Raw genomic sequence first — 14,749 nt, 5'->3', positions numbered from 1 at the left:
CACGTGGTGAGGGACGGGGTTGTTTTAACAAACGCCTGATGATTATATTTATCCTCCTGTGACTTTGCTGTATAAAGAGCTAAAACCTCCAACGTTTCAGGAGGAGTTCGTCGTTATAAGAAGTCGGTTTATGTTCAGCTTTAAGAATAAAAGGGTCCATTTTTTCTAACGTTGTTGAATATAAATATTATTTTCTGCTGATATTGCACTTCTTTCTTTCAGAACCAAAGAGTTTGTGAAACCTGCATAAAATTGCATTTTAAATTCCTTTTTGAATATCACTTCGATTTCTGCTAAAAGTTTAAATGAAAAGATCAGTATCGTTATTCTAGTTGTTATTTCTTGAAACAACAAGAATAGCCAACACAAGACTGCCTGTAAAATGCTAGATAGTGCTTTTCTACTCGAGCAGTCAAAGTACTTTATACAACATGCCTCAGTCTCCCACTCACACAAGAACTTTTTCTACAGTTCATATTCGCCTCTCCGCATCAGGACTGTGATGGTTCGGTCCAACGTACCGCAACATTTCTTACTTTATGTTGGTGACTTCTTAGACCACATCAGGAAACCAGGATTTTTTTGGTTTCGCACACACGCACACACACACGCACACACACACGCACACACTCCTCTCTGATAGCACAGCGCTGATGCCCTCCCATGACCTGCTTCCTTCAGGGAGCATGAACAGCCACTGAAACTGGGCGACACAAACATGTCTGAACTCTTCCTGAATCATCCAGAATCAAACCAGTTAGCACCTCATGGTATCATTAACCTCCGAGCTGTCAGGGTTTACTTCAGGCATCATCTGTGTACGTCTTGGTTTCCAGACTAAAAGCAGGCAGCCTGTGTCCTGTGTTGTCGTAGCTGTTGTGTGAACCTTCACTGTGTTCATTATTAACATTACCTAAAAGGGAAAAGTAGCACAATTACTAAATTCTGCCATATTTCCTGCATTCTCTGTTTGAATAATTGACTGGCTCCTCTATAATTCACTACCATCTGATGTGAAGAACAGCAAAGGAAGAGGCTTCATACAAGAACTCCTTTTATGAAATCAAATTCAAATTCAAATTCAAATTTTATTTGTCACGTACACAGTCATACACAGTACGATATGTAGTGAAATGCTTGGACAACTGCTCGTGACCTAAAGAAAACAAAAAAGGAAAAGGCTATGAATAAGATAGGAAATAAATATGAAAAATTAAAAAGGGTAAATTTAACTAGGAAGGAATAAAATATAAATTAAGGTTAAAAATGAAATAACTGTACAACACAAATTAGAATGAAGGGTAAATTTAACTGGGAAGAATAAGATAAAGATAAATATATAAATTAAAGTTGAAAATAAAATAACTGTACAACAAAATACACAATATAGAACTATATAAGAATGTATGAAGAAATATAAATAAATATATACACAATAACAGCAGCTGTACAAGTATTAACTGGAAATGAAGAATATAGTGACCAGTGTTGTGCAAAACCAAAGTCCAGAAAGTCCAGTGTGTGTGTAAGAACCATATGTGTGGGTCAGTACTGTGTGGTGGTGTGATTGAGAGACCGTATCGCCTGCAGGAAGAAGCTCCTCCTCAGTCTCTCTGTGTTGGTCTTCAGGGAGCGGAATCGCTTTCCTGACCTCAGCAGAGAGAACAGTCTGTTGTTGGGATGGCTGAGGTCCTTCACCATCTTCCTGGCCTTGGTCCAGCACCGCCTGCTGTAGATTGAGTGCAGGTCAGGGAGCTCGGAGCGGATGGTGCGCTCAGCTGACCGCACAACCCTCTGTAGAGCTCGTCTGTCCTGCATGGTGCTGTTCCCGAACCAGGTTGAGATGTTTCCCGTCAGGATGCTCTCTATGGTGCAGGAGTAAAAGTTCCTGAGCACCTTGGAGGGCAGTTGGAAGTCTCTCAAGCGTCTGAGGTGGTAGAGACGCTGTCGGGCCTTTTTCACCACGGTGTTGATGTGACAGGACCATGACAGGTCCTGCGTGATGTGAACTCCGAGGTATTTGAAGCTGTCCACTCTCTCCACTGGGCACTCGTTGATGACGGGGGTCTGGTAGTTCCTCTCCTGCTTAGTGCTGAAGTCCACTATCAGCTCCTTTGTCTTACTGACGTTTAGAAGGAGGTTGTTCCTCTGGCACCAGTTCTCCAGATTCCTAATCTCCTTCAGGTAGGCCGTCTCGTTGTTATCAGAGATCAGGCCCACCACGACGGTGTCGTCAGCAAACTTGATGATGGTGGTGGAGCTGGTAGTGGCCACGCAGTCATATGTGTACAAAGAGTACAGCAGGGGGCTCAGAACACACCCCTGGGGGGCTCCAGTGCTGAGAGTGGTGGAGGCTGAGACATGTCCGCCCATCCTTACTGCCTGTGGTCTGCCAGTTAGGAAGTTGGAGATCCACTGACACATAGATGAGCTGAGTCCCAGATGCTCCAGCTTGGTGGTGAGTGTGGAGGGAATTATGGTGTTAAATGCAGAGCTGTAGTCTATGAAGAGCATTTTAACATAATTCCCCCTTCTAGTGTCCAAGTGAGTGAGTGATGTGTGGAGGAGATGAGAAGCCTATTCTTTGGAGACAAACCATCATTGTTCATCTCCTCGCTTATTCTGAGGATCAGGAGCATGAGGAGCAAGTTCTCTGTGGAGCACCGCCTCCTGACTCATCTACAAATGACCTTTCATTTCTCACTTCGAACAGTTTGGGGAAACGTACAGTTATCATGTGAAAGAAGTCTGAATGTTGGAGAAAGGAGCCCGTTTCCTCAGCTCTCCTGGAATGCCAGTGTGATGCACATTGGAAGGAAGTGGGCTGGAAAATCAAAGACTGCAGCCGATCCCGAAAAGCTCCGGCAGCCAGCAAGCTTTCTTCACACACGCAGCACAGACGGTACAGAGCTCTTATCTTTCTGTTGGAAGTCAAACTGGATTTTTGATCAATAATTTCTACCTGAAATTCCAGAAAATATCCCATAACAGCATTTCTATCAGATTATCCTGTCACACTCTCCAGGTCACCTAATTTGTATTTGATTAGAGCTGAAGTCTGTGATATTTACAGTACATTTGCACAAACTGGTCCATAAAGAGGCCGTGGATTAACCAAACCAGTAACCTGGTGGATGTGAGTCCTGGGAACACTCCAGGCATTTACAGCCCGTTCTCACTCCTGAGGCGTAACATCCCGACGATTTGTCAAGTCCCAAGGCGTTCCTGAGGAACGAGTTCTTATGCTACGCGCTGGCTTATGGATGAAATCCAAATATAAACACTGACTTGATGAAGACTTGAGCAGTAACGTCGTTGAAGTAGCTCCAACAGACACTGAGCCTCCTGCTGTTCGTGGCTATGAGAATGACAGTAGCGCTGTTTTCACTCATGACCCAAAGACACAAAAGTGCAAATTACTGCTCCTTTACTCATCAGCTCGCTGGCTGCAGCTGAGCAGCTCAGGCGATGCTTAGTTGCACCAGTGTGAACCGATGTGAGGATGGCAGTGAATCATCCCTCACACACTTTGTGATTTTGTCATAAAGAGGTCACTGTCATTTTTTTACACATGTCTGCCACACAAACATTTATACAAGTGTGGTTTTAAAACTTCAGGTATTTTTAAGTATAAAGAAGCTAAATCGTATTATTCCTGCACAGATGGAGTCAAACATATTTGAACAACACTGAGACGAGCAACACAGCCGTTTTAATGCAGTTCTCAAATGTACAAAAATGAAACAATGAGTCACGTGAACAGAGTAAAATGTCAAAGACAGTCTCATCGAGAGCTGAGTCCCAGAGCCTGCATGATGCTCCCAGCTGGGAATCCCTGGAACTGAATCCTAACAGCAAACTAACACTAAAGACAACATGTTTGACTAATTAATAAATAATAATATAGACAAAGGCGTCACAGTTTTGTTGCACACGGTCAGTGATGATAAAGGGCTGCTCTGTTGTAGTCATGGTGCTTTTGGTGGTTCATAACTGACCTGCAGCAGAAGCTCACCCTCGGGCATCTTGGTATTTGTTCCTCCTGTTTTATTGTGACCATCCTTCCCTCCATTTCGATTGTTGAGGGCAACTGCAGAGAGAAACACACATGCTTCAGTCTTGTGATGCTTGCACAGCACTGCTGTTATTTTCTCCACATTAAAAGCAGGAAACACACTAACAAAGCACTGTATGCAGTTTCTATGCAATAAGCAGTTTCCTCAGGTTCAGAGCTTTTGAACTAAAATATACTGTTTTTACTTTAAAACAGAGAAGAAAGACGACAAATTCCTCCTCATCGTTGTGCAGGTGAAGCCAAAGGCAACACGTCACATCCCGACGCCGTGACAAATCGTCCGTCAGGCACTCGGAGACACGAGAGCCATTTGGAATGAATCTATACATGTAAATGTGTTTTATGTTCTGATCATGAAACACGGTTAAGGTGAGGGCTGGAGTACATGCTGGAGCGTGTTACCGCCACTAGCTGAATTCTATTGGATTCAACTGAGAATCCAAAGCATATCATCAGGACACTGAAGGGTACCTTTCGTGTTAATATGAGACACACATGACAAATCATCAGTATTACACGTTGGGAATGAGAATGCTAAACTTCATCATCTTTTCTAGTCTTTGGCTTAGAAAGAAGTTGGTGTGGAAGAATATTTGCCGATGCTTCATCCCCTGCTCTGTGTTTTTTGCGTTTGTCCATTATGCCAGCAGCGTCTAAGCATTTTTAAAAAAAAATTTATACCACACCCCCTGCAATGGCGTGCCCCCCAATTTGGGAACCACTGGCTTAGTGGGAAGTTGAAGGTTGTCAGGTCAACTACAGCTTTTCACCACGCCCCCTTTCTCTCTTTTCTTATGAACTTACAACATATTTATTAGAAACACACACATTTGATCATGTCCACCACTTTATTAACCTCACCTGTTTTCAAATGAGCAATTTATCTACAACGTTTTACTCCCATTGACTCCCATTAACCTGCCACTGTGACCACAGTTTTCACCCTACAGATGCAGCTACACTCGACTCTTTTCACAGAAGCCCTTCTTCAAAGCACACCTGGTTATCTTACCTGACGCTTCAATTTGGCTACTTGAACGTGGGAAGCTGTGGGAACATCACCAGGACTTGCTGCTTGAAGTTCACATGAAATGACTTTGGAGCGTTAAACTTTGATGTACTTTATTTCACGAAGAAATTATTTGTTAATTTGGGAGTGTTTTGGATGATAGAAAGGAGCTCTGTATGAACACTGCTGCTGCTAAACTACTGTGGTGGAAGCAGCGTGCTTGATCCCATCAGTGGGCCCCATGTCAGCACTGGCCAAATGTATCTGGCCCAGTAACTGATAGATTAAACCTGACAAACAAGCACTGACCCTGAAAATCAGGCACTCCCTCATACTTGGCGCTCTCTCTGCCGGCTCTGCAGGCAGTTTTTATTGTAATGTGTTGGTGTACAAAACGCAGACGAGAAGCTGCAAACTAAAGGTTCATGAGCGTTCCTTCAAATGTCTGCACATATGACAGCGCCTTCAGCTTATGTACAGACTGCTGAAAGGGTTGGTCTCACTCTTCTTAAACATTTTCTTTTTTAATTAATAAAAAAAAGACTCAAACCAAAATAAAAATAGAAATAGGAGACTTAGACGCACAACTGAGAAACAAGGAACGAGTATGTCAGAGTCTACCCAAGACAAAGAAAACACATTTGAGTTCAATCATTTTCTAATCCAATTATTAAAATTAGCTGAAGTGCACATTACATACAGGAGGAGCAACTACTGACGACTAACTCTACATACAGCCGCTGTCATGGTAAGTGTGGATGTGCTGGGGTTGTACATTCTACTGTGTGCGCACCCTAACTTGGTTGTGGAAGATCTGAGGAAAACTAATGTGAAACGTCTTGATGACTTACTGCTGTAAGAAACGGATATAAAAATGACTCTTAAGTTGGACACATTTGTAACAGTTTCAGTGACAGCAGACAAGCTCGCAGCTGAACACATGAACAGTAGATGGCCCTTTATGAAGAATTTCAAGAGGTCAGTATAGCTGACCCCTTTTAACAACGCTGACCCCTCACCCAGCTGGTGTGCATGCTAGCATTAGCTGATAAACTGATGGAACACGAGAAGCTGGAGAAATACCAAGGGCTCAGAGAAGAGCTCGAGAGGATGTGGAGGGTGAAGGTAACGGTGGTCCCCGTGGTAATCGGAGCACTAGGTGCGGTGACTCCCAAGCTAGGCGAGTGGCTCCAGCAGATCCCGGGAATAACATCGGAGATCTCTGTCCAGAAGAGCGCAGTCCTGGGAACAGCTAAGATACTGCAGGACCCTCAAGCTCCCAGGCCTCTGGTAGAGGACCCGAGCTTGAAGGATAAACCGCCCGCAGGGGCGAGGGGGAATTTTTTTTATATATAATAAATAAAAATCTACAGAGTTGAAATTGATTGAATGAATTCCCTGCCTTCACTACATGACGCCTGCTGAAAAGCCCTGTCACAACTTTTACACAGGCTAATCCATAAACATCAAACAGGCTCCCACTGGACTTCACTGTTTACTGTACATGACACAGCCCCACTAACCTGCCACAGCTCAGGAGTTTGGCTGCTAACAAAAACCAGTAAAAACTCACATCTTCTCTATTCTTGCTTCTCGTGAAATTTTTAACTGATTTAAATATTTTCATGAATCACACATAAAGCCCTACAGAGCCCAAATCCTTCTTACATAGCTCATGTTCTGAGCTTCCAGCTTCTCTAGTTATCCCATTAGAGACTACTGACTACTCCACTGCTTTACTTCAAATCCACGTTTCTGAGTTTGCAGCACCAAACCTTTGAAACGACATCCCTGAAGCTGTCGTTCGTTTTGATTAGTACGCATACATATTAATATTTTATCACATTTTTGGCTATAATTTACAATAACATGCACTTTATAAAGTGCTACACAAATAAGGTTACAAGTTATCATAACAATAAAGTTCACATGAGTTTGACATTTTAAATAATGCACAATTTTCTGCTCTGATATTAATGTGTAATGTCAGTGAACCTTCTCCTTGTATAAATGGGCATGCAGTAATTACAATACAACCACATCCTCACAGCCTTCCTCTCTGTGCAAACAACCAAACGATCCTTTGCTTTGCATTGACAGCATTAACACAGCACAGAAAGAGTCAATGCAAAAATGAACAGTCAATGCAGCTGCCCCACTCCCACATCTACTAACACATGCTGTACACACCAGCACACATATTAGAGAAAACACGCACGCTGTGCCGCCTTCCTGGCATTAGCAGGGCTGGGGGATGGGGTTAAGCCAAGTAGGAGAAGGACAGAGGATGAGGCTGGCAGAGGGTGCTGACCCCACAGCTCTACCTTTCATTTGTGGTCAGAGAGATGACCTACAGGAAGGAGGGGGAAGCAGTGCACAGTGAAACAGGCATCATGACCTGTCACAAGACTTTGGGAATGGTCACACAGCTTACATAACAAATCCCAGAGCAGCAGTTCTGGGCTACAAAAGTGGGACAAACTGCAGATATTTGCAGCTGTGTGCCAGGTTTATGTGTTTTTCTCCTCATGGTTCATTTTTAATACAATATCAGAGGAATCCACAGGAAGACCCTGAACTTCTGTGGCCTTATCATCATGACAATTTTCATTCCTGCTTCCCTTTACTGCACCTGCCAGAAACAGCTCTTTAATAATGTTTTGCTCTCTTTATGAACATTATTCGTATTTGTTCATTTACAAATATAATCCACTAAAATTAAAATGACAATAGCGTGTTCCAAGAGCTGCAGCTTATCTGAACAACAAATACCCAGCTATGGATACAACAATAGGATTATTAATGTTAATGATGACAACAATAACCATGTCTGTGGTTACCTACAGGTCCAAACATGGATGGGACGACTCAGCAACACTGGAGTGAAATCAGGTTGGCTTCCTGTCTTTAAAAAAACTGCGGGAAGCTTTCCAGGACACTGGGTCAGTTAAAGGGGACAGGAAGAGGAAAAAGGACAGAGCGTCCGGCTGTAGGCACAGACGTTTCTAAGAAACCCAGAGGCGTCTTTATTGGCTCAGTTCTGTCATCTACAATCTTATCAACCCTTTGTTTGTTGTAAACACAGTAGCAGTTGCCTCCAAGGGGATATCTTCACTATGGTAGCACAGCTGATCTAACAATTTATCCAAAAAAACAAATGGATAAATGAATAAAACAGCTGCTATGGTCACACCTACTGTGCTGTACTATATGTAGAGCATGGCTAAATGTGTGCTCTAGCCATTTAAGGACAATAGTTATAGAATTGACATCATTTTCCACATTCTGGGATTAGCTTGGAGCTCTGATAAGGCAGAAATGGATCCCCATCAATCAGGATTTGTCCCAGAAGCTCACATCCAGTCAACTGCAGGAGTTTTAAAGTAGAAGGATCGACTAACAGTGACTCCTGGCATACATGGGATTTATTTGACAGTCTTTGAAACTTGTGAAACGTTTATGCTTGTTCTTTTCTATATCACAGAAACCTAGAAAATCGAAATAAAAAGTGGCAAAGTGAATTTGCTCCACTGCCCAAACTTCCAGTCACGTTTATGACTGTAATACTAAAAGGCATATCATGCATTTTAGTAAAGCTGTTGTTGGATGTTAGTAAAGCTGACATCCATCATGAACAACCCACATCACCCACTGCATGAGTCTGTGAGTGGGCTGAGCAGCTCCTTTAGTCAGAGACTGAAACACCCTCGCTGCAGGAAGGAGCGCTTTGGCAGATCATTCATCCCAACAGCAGTTAGACTCCATAACTCCTCAATCACGATGTCATGACTCACTGGACACTGTGAACATCCACGGTCACCACTTCATGCATAATGCTTCCATGTGTACGGACATGTGCAGGTATATATGTCTGTATATGAATACATATGTATATTTAGTGTGTACATGTGTGTGTGTGTACATGTCTATACATAGGAATAGTAGTGGTACAATAGTTATGTTAAGCTATATAGTTTGTGTCTTGCATATTTCCAACCATATCCATAATCACATACTGTGTATGCTACTGTTGTATATAGTGTGTTATCTTACTTTTTTCATTGGTTGTCCTTTTTGGATTTTTGGATTTCCTTCTGTACCTGAGCTGAGGTGACGCAAAAAATTCCCCGTTTGGGATCACTAAAGTCTTATCTCATCTTATCACTGCGTCTACACTGCACGTCATCTGTGACAGGACTGCTAGAAACATGTGATCTGAACTTTTTCAAACGTTAGCTCAGACTAACGGCTGAACCTGCAGCTCAGGTGGTCGAGCAGGTCATCTGCTGATTCAGCATCTCTAACAGTGCTTGGATCCAAATGCCAGACAGCAGCTGTGAATGTGTATTTTATAGCTGAGGATACGGGGGGCGGGGGGATCCACGTGTTTGCAGCGTTAACTCACCTCTCCTCAGACTGAATGAGCCCATTGTAGCTGCTGACAATAACAAAGATGGCAGCTGGCTCGGATAATGCTGTCAGCCAGATTAAATGGGCTCTGTCAGAGCTTTGTTCAGCTCCTGTGATGCATTCAATGCCCGCTCTCAGGAGATTTTTAAAGACACCTTATTGATGTTGAAAAAAACAATACTTAATGAAGTCATAGCTCTCTTAGTGTTTAAGAGTTCCTCTTAACATCCAAGCAGGGCAGAGTGCTGAAGAAGTGGCAGCATTCCCAGAGTGCTGCTAGCTCCATGCTGTCCAGGTCATCCAGCCTCGGAAGCTTCTGACAAGTGAATTTGTGCTGTTTACATACAGCAAATTACAGCTGACTGCAGAGGCAGCCTGGAGCACTGGAGCTGCTTCCTTTATGTAAGAGCCCTGAGCTTGTTAATTACTTAGAGACTGTCCAGGAAGTAGGCTAATGCAGTTAGACAAGAGGTTTTGTCTATAGGCTACACTTTGACCTAATGCTACGGCAATCCACGATCAATAATTCACTGTGACAGCTTGAGGAGATACCAAATGCTTCTGTATGTTGCTAAATGTAGCTCCTGAACATAATTAAGGAAATACGTAAGAAAAGCACTTTGCTTTCTTTTCTTAGCGTACAGCCACGTGGCAAAACTAAGCAAAGCATTTGTGCAAACACTTTAAACATGCTCTAATCACCACAGCTGTAACCTGTGTGTCTCTACCAAACAGCCATTTCAGAACGATGCTGCCTTAAACAAACACTGCTCTGCCTCCATTTCATAAATTCTTTAAACTCCAGGGTTTCTCTCAATTATTCATGTTTTGGGAGCCACTGCATTGCAGCATTCGCCTCGAAAGATCGCCACCTAAAATAACAATGTTTTTTATGCAACACATACCAAACACAGTTCTTAATCCCCATATATGTGAAGTCACACAGACACAGGTCTTAATGAAATAATGAGAACCTGTCGCTGTGATGAAGTCATCAGAAGAAGGCAGTGGGTTCTTGTTCTTGTGGTGCTCTGAGATGATCTGCGAGCTGTTGGGCAACACCAAAAGAGTAGCTTGACTGTTGTGACACAATCATCATGGCTGAAAATAACTGAGGACATTTAAAAACAGCTGCTGCTTTCTGTTCACAATAACGACACATAAAAACAAATTCCAGTTTGTTTCTATCTGGTCTTTAAGTCTGAAGTCATTAGCCGTTTTCAGGTCCAAACTCCGCTGCAGGTCCCAAAGTCAAACGAGCACGGCAACATCACTGAGAGTCACAAACTGTCAATTCTTTCATCTGTAATAAAATCATCAGCATTGCTGCTTTACCAGGTGTAACAATGAAGTTTAACATCCAGACATCCATGAAAACAGGATTTATTACATTTAACAGAGATGAAGTTAGCAGGAAGTTAGCTCGCTAGCTTCCACCTAAACATGATATAGCATGTTCTGACTGAGAGATTTCTGTAAATACTCAAACATACAGCTCTGCTATCACTTCCAACATAAATGAAGACAGAAAACTAAACAGCAGTGACGTTTGTAGGGTTACTGAAGTTGGGCTAGCTGCTATATAACGATGTGCTAGCGACACAGCTACGTTAGCATAGCATAAACACAGTGAAGCTAGAGGATGAACGCTAACCTTTTTCCACTCGATAAAAGTTAACGTGAGGGATTCTGGTGGTTAGAGACAAATGTAATCGCATGGCAGGATGCTGTAAACGGACCAAACTCCAGTCAGGAGAACAACTGAGATAATCCATCCACAATACGAGGTTAGTCATTCATATACTGCTGCATGGGCTGTAGTTACATCGGAGGGGTTTAAAAACTGAGCTTTAAAATGAACAGTGGTAATTAATAAACACAGAGTAGTTTGGACCCAGAAGCAGAGTTCATATGTCATCAACAACCGGATTGGTTCACAGGGAAGCAGTGGTTAAGACAGCAAGAGGGTCCTGGTTCAAACTCCAGTCGCAGTTTGTAGTACCAAAAAGACATGAGTACAGATAGAAACAGCAGTCTTCTCTCAACTCTACTGGTTCTGAGTGAAAGACCCTTCAAAGAGGATATTACTGTTCTAACTTAAATAGATGCTATTTTTGATTTTTTTTAAATATTAATATTTATTCCCCCTCCTCTTTACAATTTCAATAATATTCTACACTATCCGTTTCCACAGAAGTTGGCCTTATTTCCTTGGTGTTGTGGTGATGTAGTGAAGTGGAACAAGGTCCAAGGACCTAATCAGAACCAGCTCCAGGGATTTTCACCAAAACAAACAAACAAACAAACAAACAAAGTGCAAAGCTGGGGCCCGTTCTTCGTACGTCGCTTACTACATCCAAGATCAAATGAAACATCCAAGATCAAATCATCGCGCTAACCGTGAGCTCGCTAATCCGGTTCCCCGAACACACCTGCTGTTGACGATTACTACAGCTGGACGCAGGAATGTGACATCACTGGGTGTCGTAAAAGGGGCTACGCATCGATAGTAGAAACATTGATCGGCAACCCGCTGATTGGTCGGCGAAAATGTCCAAGGGGCGTGCTCGGTATTTTCCGGCAGCAGAGCAAGAACTCTTGAGTGAGGGATTTCAGGAGTTTCAGAGTTTAATTAAAACGCAAGAGAACACTGCAAAGGCTGCAAAAGCAAGGAGAGAGGGCTGGCAGAAAGTTGCTGACAAATCAAACTCGTAGGTAATTTAATAATAATAATAATAATGGATTGGATTTATATAGCGCTTTCCAAGGCACCCAAAGCGCTTTACGATACCACTATTCATTCACTCCCACATTCACACACTGGTGGAGGCAGCTACGGTTGTAGCCAGGCTGCCATATCGCGCCATCGGCCCCTCTGGCCAACACCAGTAGGCGGTAGGGTAGATCTATCATATGACACTATATTGTCCAATATCATATGGCATTATATTATATTATAATATGTTATATTATATCCCCTTTCACATTAGAGCCACAACAGGACCCACAAGAACATGGGAACAAGTAAAAGTGGAATACAGGAGTATTCTACAGAATGGTAATATTTATCTCTTAGATTGCTTTGCGTCTCTTGGCAAGGTAATACTGGCCTGTAATACTCTGTTAGTTTGTTCATAACAGCAACCAAGAAAAGGGCAGAGGAAAAAAAGACAGGTGGTGGTCCTGCACCCCCTCGTCAACAAGTTGGTTAAGTAAATAATACCCTCACGGGAATATCGATATCTCTCTATGAGCACACTGTCGCGCTGAGCTAAAGGATCCTGTCTGTCCCGCAATATACGCTGGATTCTGAGGACTCTCCTTATCAATCTTGCACCTTCCGCAATGGGCTGCTCGCGTATACGGACAGGACATGGCTGCGACAGACTTCCCAAATCCACCTTCGCTTTTATAGCCGTGGTCTCTCATCTTGATTACACGAAGTAATTTACAATTACTACTCTGAAATATGAATTACATCTGTAATAATCACATACATGTAATAGAATGTTAATAGTACATTTCCCTTTTTTAGGAAATGACCTGTATGTATCTGTGTGACATCAATACAAGGATCAAATACTGCATTATCTTTAGTTACATTGATAATATTTATTTATGGTGAAACAGTGGAAAAATATCGCTGTTGCTTTCGTATAAATGAAGCGGACATACCTGCGTGGCCGCGATCTAATCCTGTTTACATAAAGTAAACCTGCTCCCGAGCAGGTTTACGCTTACGGCTCTGTTGCTATGACAGCAAGTCCCGGATGAGCTTCGGGGAACCGAACGATCCAAGATCACGCGAAATCGTCAACAATCTAATCCGGCTAACCTACTTAGCGAGGTACGAAGAACGGGCCCCTGTTCTGCAAACCTTTCACCATCAGTTGCTGAGTAAAGGTCTAACTACAAGAAATCCACCAGTGACATTTCACATTTTTCTAACTTTTTTTATAGCTGTGAAACAACAACTGTATTTTTGATCAGTCCAGTTCATCTGTTACTTTTTTATCAGAGGATTTTACCATACATACAGATTTCCATCAGCTCATTCTGCACTTTGCAAAATATTCACCTGTTTACAAATGTGCAGACTATTATACGCATTATTGTCATTGTGCAGTGCATACTATGGTTCTGTCTTTATTCCAGCACAGGATTAATACTATATCCATCTGTGAATGGATGAACATCTCACGGCCCATCTGTGCAGAGCTGTACATTGTTGTTATTTAGTGTATGTGTCTTTTCACGGCTGTTTTTACACAGCACCTGTCGTCCACCAGGTGTGGAGCCAGTTTTACCTTAATGCCTTATGAGAACTAGTCCATGAATGTTGCATAGCTTTACACAGCAGCAGCTGGACTCATTTTCATGGGAAGAAATCCACAGAGGAGAGAATGTGAAATTCTACCCATCAGTTTCTTGCAGTAGTCTCTCCCACAGCCACCAGCTTCAGTGGTTTTAGGGCCCAGACAGTTTCTGGTAATAGCATCAGGGAACCTCTTTTTACACTGGAAGTCGATATCCAAAGGTCCAAATATAAGGCAAGTGTTGGCTTTGGCATTTGTCCTGCTTTCAATCACTGCGCTGAGCTACGCTAACCGTTTAGGAATCATAAGTTTTATAGAGAAATACCAAAAACCTTTCACTTTCTGGGAGAAGAGTTTGTGACTTACAAAATGAATGTCTACTGCTTAATGCCATTGCTGCGATCAGAAGGTAACTTTACCAGAGAAGAAACTCTTGGCTCGTAGGTAGCTGACACTTAGGCGGAGGATGGACAGTTTATCCAGACTGGCAGTGACCTCTTCAGGAAACGGCAGCAGACTGGCCAGCCGCTCCAGCTCCCCGTTTAGCCTGTCTCTATGTCGTTTAGATGGATTGGACTTGGATCCCGCAGTTGGTGGTTGCTTCACCCTGATTAGAAAGCAAACAAGAACCATTGGTATTGCTGTAGGTAGATTAGATCTGGTTCTTCGTGTATGCAGCCTGTCTTCTGTATTATTTTTACGTGTAGACTCGCTGTGTATCAAAGACAGACATTGCTCTGGGTCTCAAAAGTGTGGTCAAGTAAAGAAGTCCCTTAAAAATCGACTTTCATTCCAATAATCAGCAGAGAGCGACCACTCCAACAAGACCTCGGGAAACTCTTTCTGACAGCAGATGTAAAATGTGCTTAATACAGATAATAAAGACATAAAAACCCTGCATATGTTTACAGTGCAGTAAGACAGTTTATTGTCTCAATC

The 14,749-nt window shown here is 42.6% G+C and overlaps 1 protein-coding gene across 4 annotated transcripts in view; it reads right to left on the bottom strand.

Annotated features, from left to right (window-relative positions):
* Window positions 1-14,749, bottom strand: part of LOC113007704 (aryl hydrocarbon receptor-like) — a 57,896-nt gene that overhangs the window by 34,862 nt on the left and 8,285 nt on the right. For 3 of the 4 annotated variants that reach the window (XR_013902290.1, XM_026144558.2, XM_026144557.2), the window contains exons 2-3: window positions 14,230-14,417; window positions 3,999-4,090 (exon numbers count right to left, since the gene is read on the bottom strand). Coding sequence is in view for 3 of the 4 variants with exons in the window: in XM_026144558.2 (XP_026000343.1) it covers window positions 3,999-4,090; window positions 14,230-14,417 (280 nt within the window). In the remaining variant the exon portion in view is untranslated. Of the gene's footprint in view, window positions 1-3,998; window positions 4,091-10,468; window positions 10,543-14,229; window positions 14,418-14,749 lie in introns of those variants that run through there. The other variant, XM_080290741.1, reaches the window with a different exon arrangement.

Source organism: Astatotilapia calliptera, chromosome 16, assembly GCF_964374335.1.
Source record: "Astatotilapia calliptera chromosome 16, fAstCal68.1, whole genome shotgun sequence".
Taxonomy (NCBI): Eukaryota; Metazoa; Chordata; class Actinopteri; order Cichliformes; family Cichlidae; genus Astatotilapia; species Astatotilapia calliptera.
The sequence above is the reverse complement of the archived record's forward strand: the minus strand, read 5'-3'. Positions and strand labels throughout refer to the sequence as shown.